The following is a 12,490-nucleotide window of genomic DNA, read 5'->3' as shown; positions in this document are numbered from 1 at the left end:
CAAAAGGTGAATTTTTATTGGCTGTTGTAGGCTCCACCCACCTTCCAAAATCTTAATCTCCGTTACCCAGTGACCAACTGTGCAAAGTTTGAGAACCCTGCCATTAACGATGTAAGAATGGCTGCAGTTTATATTTTTCCAGTAAAAGTGTTTTTGGCTCCGCCCACTTTTTGTGACCTTGACACACAGTCACTCAATGACCACGTTTGTGAGCTTTCAGGTTCCTGGCATCAAAAATGCGCGAATGGAAGTTTATCCACCAAGGAAATATGATTGGCTGTATGTGGCCCTGCCCCTTTAGTGAATTTGGACCCCAGTCACCCAATGACGACTGTAGCAAGTTTGAAGCCTCTGCCATTAACAGTGTAAGAATGGCAGCAGTTTACACTTTCCCAGAGAAATTTGTTTTTGGCTCCGCCCTCTTTTTGTAACCTGGACACACAGTCACTCCATGACCAAGTTTGTGAACTTTGGGGTCCTTGGCATCAATAATTTGTATTTTCCCATGAAATTAAACAAATCTTTTTTGTGGCTCTGTCCCCTTTTCTGAACTTGATCCCCAGTGACCCAATGACCAACTGTACCAGGTGTGAGGCTTGTGCCATTAACAGTGCAAGAATGGCAGCAATTGTAATATTCTCCTTGAAAAGCGACATGTGATTTTTGATTGGCATTTTTAGGTTTCACCCACTTTTCTGAACATTAATCACAGTCACCCAGTAACCAGCTATGCTAAGTTTGAGAATCCTGCCATTAACAGTTAAGAAGGGCTGCAGTTTACAATTTCCCAGAAAAATCAGTTTTAACTCCACCCACTTTTTGTAACCTGGACACACAGTCACTACACAATGACCAAGTTTGTGAGCCTTTGGGTTCCTGGCATCAAAATTATGGTAATGGAATCAGTTTATCCAGCAAAGAAATCTGGCTGTTTTTGGCTCCGCCCCTTTACTGAATTTGAACCCCAGACAAAAATAAAAATATTTAAAATAAACACACGAGGTAACTTCAAATGAACATTACATAGTTACCTTGCCATCAGTTCCTTTCAGAAGCTCACCATTTTCTTCTGACAATAATCGCTTCCAGTTCTGACAATATTTTGTCAGATCTCAAATATATCAGTTGCTGTCAATAAAATATCAGTTGCTGTCAATGAAATATCAGTTGCTGTCAGTTATAGCTGAGAGCAAAACTGATGTACCAGGTAATGTCCATGTTTCCCTATGGCTCAAGTGGGCGATGTTACAGTTTAACTGTGTGCTGACCAGAAAGCTGTTATGGGTAATGGACATTTTCAAAATGGAGGACGGAAAATTCCCTTGATAACAGTGAACAAACAGGATGCGGGAGAGGAGAAAGACACCGAGGAGTAGACTACATGGAAGGTAAGTATGACTTGTGTATGCTTATTTTGACTTTTAATTTTCAGTTCAGGTTTTCTTTAACGACCGACTGTAGCAAGTTTGAGGCCTCTGCCATTAACAGTGTAAGAATGGCTGCAGTTGCAATATTCCCCTTGAAAATCAAAAGGTGAATTTTGATTGGCTGCTGTAGGCTCCACCCACTTTCCTGAATATTAGTCCCGGTCACCCAGTGGCCAACTGTGTCACGTTTGAGAACCCTGCCAATAAAGGAATGGCTGAAATCAATCTAACAAATCTGATTGGCTGTTTGTGGCTCCACCCCTTTAGTGATTTTGGACCCCAGTCACCCAATGACTGACTGTATCAGGTTTGAGGCCTCTGCCATTAACAGTGTAAGAATGGTAGCAATGTGAATATTCCCCTTGAAAATCAATAGGTAAATTTTGATTGGCTGTTGTAGGCTCCACCCACATTTCTGAATATTCATCCCAGTCACCCAGTGGCCATTTGTGTAAAGTTGGGGAACCCTGCCATGTTAAAAATTTAGTTGTTGGCACCGCCCACTTTTTCTAACCTTGACATACAGTCACTCAATTATCAAGTTTATCAGCTTTGGGGTCCTTGGTATCAATACTTTGTATATTCCCATTTAAAAATAAACAAATCGTATTGGCTGTTTGTGGCTCCGCCCCCTTTCTGAGTTTGGGCCCTAGTCACCCAGTGACCAACTGCACCAGGTTTGAGGCATCTGCTTTTAACAGTATAAGAGAATGGTAGCAGCTTAAACATTCCCTTTGAAAATCAAAAGGTGAATTTTTATTGGCTGTTGTAGGCTCCACCCACCTTACAAAATCTTAATCTCCGTTACCCAGTGACCAACTGTGCAAAGTTTGAGAACCCTGCCATTAACGATGTAAGAATGGCTGCAGTTTATATTTTCCCAGTAAAAGTGTTTTTGGCTCCGCCCACTTTTTGTGACCTTGACACACAGTCACTCAATGACCACGTTTGTGAGCTTTCAGGTTCCTGGCATCAAAAATGCGCGAATGGAAGTTTATCCACCAAGGAAATATGATTGGCTGTATGTGGCCCTGCCCCTTTAGTGAATTTGGACCCCAGTCACCCAATGACGACTGTAGCAAGTTTGAAGCCTCTGCCATTAACAGTGTAAGAATGGCAGCAGTTTAAATATTCCCCTTGAAAATCAATAGGTGAATTTTGATTGGCTGTTGTAGGCTCCACCTACTTTCTTGAATCTTAATCGCATTCACCCAGTGACCAACTGTGTCAAGTTTGAGAACCCTGCGATTAACAGTGTAAGAATGGCTGCAGTTTACATTTTCCCATTAACAATGAATGGCTGAAATTTGATTGGCTGTTTTATGCTCCGCCCACTTTTCCTGGATTTGTAACCTCGGTCACCAAGTGACCACCTGTGCCAAGTGTGGGGACTGTGGCTTGATTACTGTGAGAATGGCAGCCTTTTACATTTTTTCTATTGACTTGAATGGGTGAAATCTGATTTGCTGTTTGTAGCTCCGCCCACGTGTGCAGGGGGGACACGAGACCCCCAGAACCTATCATCCCAGGTAGTAAGGGATCTGTGTACCAAGTTTCGTTTCAAATCGGTCAAGCCGTTTTCGAGTGATCGCGGCACATACATATATACATACATACATACATACACACACACATACCCATATCCAATTATATATATATATATATATATATACCGTATATATATATCTCTATCTATCTATCTATCTATCTATCTATCTATATATATATATATCTATCTATATATATCTCTATCTATCTATATATATCTCTATCTATCTATCTATCTATCTATCTATCTATCTATATATATATATATATATATATATATATATACGCATGGCCCAAGGGCGGCGGTTGTGGATGGGCATGCGCAGCCTAGGTGCACATGCGTGGGTCACGTGTGTGTGTGTGTGTGTGTGTGTGTGTCAGCAAGCCAATACCTGTAATCTCATCCAGTGTCCATTCTAGTAGGAAAATCAGTCAACAACAAGCCAGTTCAAGTGGGCAGAAACTTTGTAGCCAACAAGATTGTATCAGTTGCAGACAAAGGGCCATATTCTATTGCTTAACTCGTCAGCGCTAAACACTGGCGAGTTCTTAACTTAGGCGATGGGGGCATCGCCTAATCTTTCTAAACTTTAGACCCCCCAGGCGGAAAAGAACTCGCTTGGGCGATATAATCGCCCAGCAAGCTCTTAACACGGTATCCAATTACCCTGTTCATGCCTCCGCAGACATGAGCGTTAGCTTAGACCTGCAAAAAGCAGGTCTAAACCAGCTAACGCACGTCGTCGCCGCAGCATCTGGAGGTCTCCTATAATAAGGAGACCCCCAGAGCTCCCCGTCGGGTCGCCGCACACTTTAGAAGCCCCTGCTTCTAAAATGGCTCAGACAGCGGACCAATGGGGAGCCTGGCTGTAGATTCAAAGATGCTTAGCCCGGGCTCCTACTATGCGGACAGTAATTACAGTGTTAGAAACACTGTAATTACGTGACGGATTTTGCGGCAAGAGGCGTCGGGTGATCGGCAGCGGTACGTATAATGACAAGGGAGCCTTTGCAGAGCTGCGCGGGGGCTTCTAAAGTGTGCGGCGACCCGACGGGGATCTCTGGGGGTCTCCTTATTAAAGGAGACCCCCAGATGCTGCGGCGGAAGATGGCAGCGATGTTCAGCGGGCGAGTGCGCATGTGTGGGGAGTGAGGCCGTGGTGCTGATGGACAGCACCACAGCGTAAACCTCACTCCCCATCGCTCGGTAAAAGGGAGCATCGCTCAGGCTTTCGCCTGAGTAATGCTCCCTAACGATCAGCCATCGCGCGAAGAATATGGGCAATAGGATTTGCCGGTAATCCTCCTGCGATGGCAAGGTGATAAGTAGCTCGCATCTGCAAGCTACTTATCACCTTGAATAGGATATGGCCCAAAACGTCCTCACCAGTGCCAAACCAGTTGCAGTCCTCCTAAGAACCAAGTGATTTTGTATTATGTCCTGATACATAAAATATTAGAATTGAAAGACAAGGAATTTTCTTTTACTTATAACTGAAGATCATGCCATGCGACCCCTCCTCCATCATCCAAACATTTTCTGTAGGTGTCCTTGGTTACAGTATGATTTTCTCAAATTAGAGCAACAAAATCTTCTTATCTTTTGTGTAAGAATAAGATATTATTTTAAGTCATAATTTGTGTGTGCCCCTTGATATGTACAATTATTAAAATAATAACCATCAAATAGCCATCATGTTTATTATCTGATTTTTCTGTAGTACTGAACTAGTTAAAGAGCTGCAATCTAGTCGTATCAGTAAAATATAAATATTAGCAAATACCCATGAAGACTTGCTGAAAGTATTTCAAGCATGTTGCAGATCATATCATAGTGTTACTTTCCCCTTGCCATACTGTACATGCCTAGTGCAAGTGTTAAATGGGAAGCATCCTGCAGCTTCTGTGCTATTCATCTTGGAATGTTGTTTTTTTAGTGTTTGAATAAGAAGTCAGATGATCTTGCAGCTTCTTATTGGAATGTGAAGTACATTTTCTGCTCTATTTTTCCTCAGCCAGCAACCAAGGGACAAGCCATCGGAGCTCAAATTGACAGGTACCTTCTATCATTTTTATCAACTATAAATTGTTTCATGAAGCATGGAGACTTATTTACAGGCTGACATAATTCACAGACAAATAGCGTGTGCGCGAAATGCCTCGCTTGCTAAATGTTACTGGATGACATAAAATAAGTGTAGATCATGTTTATATTGCAGAGGATACTAATCAAGGGAAAATTGATTACTCATTAAGTATCGCCTCCCTGCTGTAGTTTTGTGAATTGTATTTAAAAATAACTTTAATTCTGACCTGTGTTTATTTTAAATACTCATTTAAGTGCAGAAAATAAAAATGAAACTCCTCATTAGCCCAGTGAGCACAGACTCTACCCAGTGCTATATTTATGGCTGGTGGTGATTGAGGGTAACTAAAACCCACCCCAACTGCAGGTTCTCCGAGGATTCCATTTTTAAAATGGCTGGATTAAAGCTTCCCAGTTACACATTATGCATGTCTCGTGCACTTGCAAGTGCTGCACAGCCTGATAGTGACAGTGAGCTAAATTATCTGGCTGTGGGACCATTGGAAAGATGTTCCAACATTTCAGCATTCCCATCAAAATCACATACAAATGCTACTGAAAATGTGCAAAGTCATGCAGCATGTAAATTAACATAGCCTGTATGCTATTTTCACAATGTATGTTAGTTTGTTGGAACAAGGGCACTGGTTCTATGCAGTGCATGTTGAGACCTGAACCTGACAATTTCATACTGGAATAATCAGGATGGACTGCAGTGACAACCTAAAATCTTGGGGCATCTCATTCATTTGGTCATGTCTGGTTCTTTAAATGAGAACTCATATCACTGGATTTAATAGGCATATCCTTTGTACCTTTTAATGGTACAGACTAACCAGCAAGTTCATGGTGACCCAGAACTCATTGGAGTGTGTGAGGGGCTACAATGGTCCTAAAAGCCCCCTTACTAAAATGCTATGGAAAACAAAAGTTTGCTTTCTTAAAACAGAAAGAATTTGCGATATTTCACGTTGAAGTGAGGTCCGAGATGTCTCCCAGTGCATCACTGCTGAATATATGCAAATTAACCATTGTTGTCCTTAGAAGCTAAACACACCTCCAGATTGGCTGGAATGCAATGATGTGTCACCTTGTTCATTTGTACAGAGCCATAATAATCCAACATGCATACAGACTGTTTCAGATTGATTGATCCTCATCAGTGCATGGCATGGATTAGTTTGGCTCTATGAAGTAGGGCTTGAAACACCCAGAGGTACAGACTAACCAGCAAGCTCATGGTGATCCAGTACTCATGGGAGTGTGTAAGAGCTCACTCCAACCTGAAATATCGCAAATTCTTTGTTTTAAGAAAGCAAACTTTTGTTGTACCTTTTAACCACTTGAGGACCTAGGGCTTTACCCCCCTTAAGGACCGGCCACTTTTTTTCCATTCAGACCACTGCAGCTTTCACGGTTTATTGCTCGCTCATACAACCTACCACCTAAATGAATTTTGGCTCCTTTTCTTGTCACTAATAAAGCTTTCTTTTGATGCTATTTGATTGCTCCTGCGATTTTTACTTTTTATTATATTCATCAAAAAAGACATGAATTTTGGCCAAAAAATGATTTTTTTAACTTTCTGTGCTGACAGTTTTCAAATAAAGTAAAATTTCTGTATACATGCAGCGCGAAAAATGTGGACAAACATGTTTTTGATAAAAAAAAAACCATTCAGTGTATATTTATTGGTTTGGGTAAAAGTTATAGCGTTTACAAACTATGGTGCCAAAAGTGAATTTTCCCATTTTCAAGCATCTCTGACTTTTCTGACCCCCTGTCATGTTTCATGAGGGGCTAGAATTCCAGGATAGTATAAATACCCCCCAAATGACCCCATTTTGGAAAGAAGACATCCCAAAGTATTCACTGAGAGGCATAGTGAGTTCATAGAAGATATTATTTTTTGTCACAAGTAAGCGGAAAATGACACTTTGTGAGGGAAAAAAAAAAAAAAAAGTTTCCATTTCTTCTAACTTGCGACAAAAAAAAATGAAATCTGCCACGGACTCACCATGCCCCTCTCTGAATACCTTGAAGGGTCTACTTTCCAAAATGGGATCATTTGTGGGGTGTGTTTACTGTCCTGACATTTTGGGGGGTGCTAAATTGTAAGCACCCCTGTAAAGCCTAAAGGTGCTCATTGGACTTTGGACCCCTTAGCGCAGTTAGGCTGCAAAAAAGTGCCACACATGTGGTATTGCCGTACTCAGGAGAAGTAGTATAATGTGTTTTGGGGTGTATTTTTACACATACCCATGCTGGGTGGGAGAAATATCTCTGTAAATGACAATTTGTTAATTTTTTTTACACACAATTGTCCATTTACAGAGATATTTCTCCCACTCAGCATGGGTATGTGTAAAAATACACCACAAAACACATTATACTACTTCTCCTGAGTACGGCGATACCACATGTGTGGCACTTTTTTGCACCCTAACTGCGCTAAAGGGCCCAAAGTCCAATGAGTACCTTTAGGATTTCACAGGTCATTTTGAGAAATTTCGTTTCAAGACTACTCCTCACGGTTTAGGGCCCCTAAAATGCCAGGGCAGTATAGGAACCCCACAAATGACCCCATTTTAGAAAGAAGACACCCCAAGGTATTCCGTTAGTAGTATGGAGAGTTCATAGAAGATTTTATTTTTTGTCACAAGTTAGCGGAAAATGACACTTTGTGAAAAAACACAATTAAAATCAATTTCCGCTAACTTTTGACAAAAAATAAAATCTTCTATGAACTCACCATACTCCTAACGGAATACCTTGGGGTGTCTTCTTTCTAAAATGGGGTCATTTGTGGGGTTCCTATACTGCCCTGGCATTTTAGGGGCCCTAAACCGTGAGGAGTAGTCTTGAAACCAAATGTCGCAAAATGACCTGTGAAATCCTAAAGGTACTCATTGGACTTTGGGCCCTTTAGCGCAGTTAGGGTGCAAAAAAGTGCCACACATGTGGTATCGCCATACTCGGGAGAAGTAGTACAATGTGTTTTGGGGTGTATTTTTACACATACCCATGCTGGGTGGGAGAAATACCTCTGTAAATGGACAATTGTGTGTAAAAAAAATCAAAAGATTGTCATTTACAGAGGTATTTCTCCCACCCAGCATGGGTATGTGTAAAAATACACCCCAAAACACATTGTACTACTTCTCCCGAGTACGGCGATACCACATGTGTGGCACTTTTTTGCACCCTAACTGCACTAAGGGGCCCAAAGTCCAATGAGTACCTTTAGGATTTCACAGGTCATTTTTGTTTCAAGACTACTCCTCACGGTTTAGGGCCCCTAAAATGCCAGGGCAGTATAGGAACCCCACTAATGACCCCATTTTAGAAAGAAGACACCCCAAGGTATTCCGTTAGGAGTATGGTGAGTTCATAGAAGTTTTTATTTTTTTGTCACAAGTTAGCGGAAATTGATTTTAATAGTTTTTTTTCACAAAGTGTCATTTTCCGCTAACTTGTGACAAAAAATAAAATCTTCTATGAACTCACCATACTCCGTACGGAATACCTTTGGGTGTCTTCTTTCTAGAATGGGGTCATTTGTGGGGTTCCTATACTGCCCTGGCATTTTAGGGGCCCTAAACCGTGAGGAGTAGTCTTGAAACCAAATGTCGCAAAATGACCTGTGAAATCCTAAAGGTACTCATTGGACTTTGGGCCCCTTAGCGTACTTAGGGTGTAAAAAAGTGCCACACATGTGGTACCGCTGTACTCAGGAGAAGTAGTATAATGCGTTTTGGGGTGTATTTTTACACATACCCATGCTAAGTGGGAGAAATATCTCTGTAAATGACAATTGTTTGATTTTTTTACACACAATTGTCCATTTACATAGAAATTTCTCCCACCCAGCATGGGTATGTGTAAAAATACACCCCAAAACACATTATACTACTTTTCCTGAGTACGGCGGTACCACATGTGTGACACTTTTTTGCAGCCTAGGTGCGCTAAGGGGCCCAACGTCCTATTCACAGGTCATTTTGAAGCATTTGTTTTCTAGACTACTCCTCGCGGTTTAGGGCCCCTAAAATGCCAGGGCAGTATAGGAACCCCACAAGTGACCCCATTTTAGAAAGAAGACACCCCAAGGTATTCCGTTAGGTGTATGGCGAGTTCATAGAAGATTTTATTTTTTGTCACAAGTTAGTGAAAAATGACACTTTGTGAAAAAAAACCAATAAAAATTAATTTCCGCTAACTTTTGACAAAAAATTAAATCTTCTATGAACTCGTCATACACCTAACATAATACCTTGGGGTGTCTTTTTTTTCTAAAATGGGGTCACTTGTGGGGTTCCTATACCGCCCTGGCATTTTACAGGCCCAAAACCGTGAGTAGTCTGGAAACCAAATGTCTCAAAATGACTGTTCAGGGGTATAAGCATCTGCAAATTTTGATGACAGGTGGTCTATGAGGGGGCGAATTTTGTGGAACCGGTCATAAGCAGGGTGGCCTTTTAGATGACAGGTTGTATTAGGCCTGATCTGATGGATAGGAGTGCTAGGGGGGTGACAGGAGGTGATTGATGGGTGTCTCAGGGGGTGGTTAGAGGGGAAAATAGATGCAATCCATGCACTGGGGAGGTGATCGGAAGGGGGTCTGAGGGTTTGGCCGAGTGATCAGGAGCCCACACGGGGCAAATTGGGGCCTGATCTGATGGGTAGGTGTGCTAGGGGGTGACAGGAGGTGATTGATGGGTGTCTCAAGGTGTGATTAGAGGGGGGAATGGATGCAAGCAATGCACTGGCGAGGTGATCAGGGCTGGGGTCTGAGGGCATTCTGAGGGTGTGGGCGGGTGATTGAGTGCCCTAGGGGCAGATAGGGGTCTAATCTGATAGGTAGCAGTGACAGGGGGTGATTGATGGGTAATTAGTGGGTGTTTAGGGTAGAGAATAGATGGAAACACTGCGCTTGGGTGGTGATCTGATGTCGGATCTGCGGGCGATCTATTGGTGTGGGTGGGTGATCAGTTTGCCCGCAAGGGGCAGGTTAGGGGCTGATTGATGGGTGGCAGTGACAGGGGGTGATTGATGGGTGGCAGTGACAGGGGGTGATTGATGGGTGGCAGTGACAGGGGGTGATTGATGGGTGATTGATAGGTGATTGACAGGTAATCAGTGGGTTATTACAGGGGAGAACAGATGTAAATATTGCACTGGCGAATTGATAAGGGGGGGTCTGAGGGCAATCTGAGCGTGTAGGCGGGCGATTGGGTGCCCGCAAGGGGCAGATTAGGGTCTGATCTGATAGGTAACAGTGACAGGTGGTGATAGGGAGTGATTGATGGGTAATTAGTGGGTGTTTAGAGGAGAGAATAGATGGAAACACTGCGCTTGGGTGGTGATCTGATGTCGGATCTGCGGGCGATCTATTGGTGTGGGTGGGTGATCAGATTGCCCGCAAGGGGCAGGTTAGGGGCTGATTGTTGGGTGGCAGTGACAGGGGGTGATTGATGGGTGATAGGTGATTGGCAGGTGATTGACAGGTGATCAGTGGGTTATTACAGGGAAGGACAGATGTAATTAATGCACTGGCGAATTGATAAGGGGGGGGGGTCTGAGGGCAATCTGAGCGTGTGGGCGGGTGATTGGGTGCCCGCAAGGGGCAGATTAGGGTCTGATCTGATAGGTAACAGTGACAGGTGGTGATAGGGGGTGATTGATGGGTAATTAGTGGGTGTTTAGAGAAGATAACAGATGTAAACGATACATTTGGGAGGTAATCTGACGGCGGGTTTGCGGGCGATCTAATGGTGTGGGTGGGTGATCAGATTGCCCGCAAGGGGCAGGTTAGGGGCTGATTGATGGGTGGCAGTGACAGGGGGTGACAGGGGGTGATTGATGGGTGATAGGTGATTGGCAGGTGATTGACAGGTGATCAGTGGGTTATTACAGGGAAGAACAGATGTAATTAATGCACTGGTGAATTGATAAGGGGGGGTCAGAGGGCAATCTGAGCGTGTGGGCGGGTGATTGGGTGCCCGCAAGGGGCAGATTAGGGTCTGATCTGATAGGTAAAAGTGACAAGTGGTGATAGGGGGTGATTGATGGGTGATTGATGGGTAATTAGTGGGTGTTTAGAGGAGAGAATAGATGTAAACAATGGATTTGGGAGGTGATCTGATGTCGGATCTGTGGGCGATCTATTGGTGTGGGGGGGTGATCAGATTGCCCGCAAGGGGCAGGTTAGGGGCTGATTGATGGGTGGCAGTGACAGGGGGTGACAGGGGGTGATTGATGGGTGATAGGTGATTGGCAGGTGATTGACAGGTGATCAGTGGGTTATTACAGGGAAGAACAGATGTAATTAATGCACTGGTGAATTGATAAGGGGGGGTCAGAGGGCAATCTGAGCGTGTGGGCGGGTGATTGGGTGCCCGCAAGGGGCAGATTAGGGTCTGATCTGATAGGTAAAAGTGACAAGTGGTGATAGGGGGTGATTGATGGGTGATTGATGGGTAATTAGTGGGTGTTTAGAGGAGAGAATAGATGTAAACAATGGATTTGGGAGGTGATCTGATGTCGGATCTGTGGGCGATCTATTGGTGTGGGGGGGTGATCAGATTGCCCGCAAGGGGCAGGTTAGGGGCTGATTGATGGGTGGCAGTGACAGGGGGTGATTGACGGGTGATTGATGGGTGATTGACGGGTGATTGACAGGTGATTGACAGGTGATTGACAGGTGATCAGGGGGATAGATGCATACAGTAAACAGGGGGGGGTGGTCTGGGGGGGGGGGTCTGGGGAGAATCTGAGGGGTGGGGGGTGATCAGGAGGGGGCAGGGAGCAGGGGGGGGGGATAAAAAAAAAATAGCGTTGACAGATAGTGACAGGGAGTGATTGATGGGTGATTAGGGGGGTGATTGGGTGCAAACAGGGGTCTGGGGGGTGGGCAGGGGGGGGGTCTGATGGGTGCTGTGGGCGATCTGGGGCAGGGGGGGGAGAAATCAGTGTGCTTGGGTGCAGACTAGGGTGGCTGCAGCCTGCCCTGGTGGTCCCTCGGACACTGGGACCACCAGGGCAGGAGGCAGCATGTATAATACACTTTGTAAACATTACAAAGTGTATTATACACTTTGTATGCGGCGATCGCGGGGTTAACATCCCGCCGGCGCTTCCGTATAGCCGGCGGGATGTTGCGGCGAGCGAGCGGTGACAGGCGCCGGCGGAGGATCGCGTCACGGATGACGCGATCGCTCCGCCCATGCCCTTAAATGGACCGCCGCCTCTGTGGGTGAGGCCGTCCTGCAGGGCTCCACTTCCCCGCCGCCCCTGTGTAGTGGGCGGTCGGGAAGTGGTTAAAAAATGTTTTTTCTTTAAGTGTTATCAGTTTCAAAAGAATTAAGCCTGGTACACACAATGCAATTTTCACTGCAGATACTACCCAAATGAAAGATCCGATCAATAT

General features: G+C 44.3%; 1 protein-coding gene across 2 annotated transcripts in view; it reads left to right on the top strand.

The window, feature by feature from the left end:
* Positions 1-12,490, top strand: part of AFF3 (ALF transcription elongation factor 3) — a 352,879-nt gene that overhangs the window by 264,526 nt on the left and 75,863 nt on the right. For both annotated transcript variants that reach the window (XM_068268208.1, XM_068268209.1), the window contains exon 7: positions 4,991-5,031. In XM_068268208.1, coding sequence (XP_068124309.1) covers positions 4,991-5,031 — 41 coding nt within the window. The remainder of the gene's footprint in view (positions 1-4,990; positions 5,032-12,490) is intronic.

The sequence above is a fragment of the Hyperolius riggenbachi genome, chromosome 2 (genome assembly GCF_040937935.1).
Source record: "Hyperolius riggenbachi isolate aHypRig1 chromosome 2, aHypRig1.pri, whole genome shotgun sequence".
Taxonomy (NCBI): Eukaryota; Metazoa; Chordata; class Amphibia; order Anura; family Hyperoliidae; genus Hyperolius; species Hyperolius riggenbachi.
The sequence above is the reverse complement of the archived record's forward strand: the minus strand, read 5'-3'. Positions and strand labels throughout refer to the sequence as shown.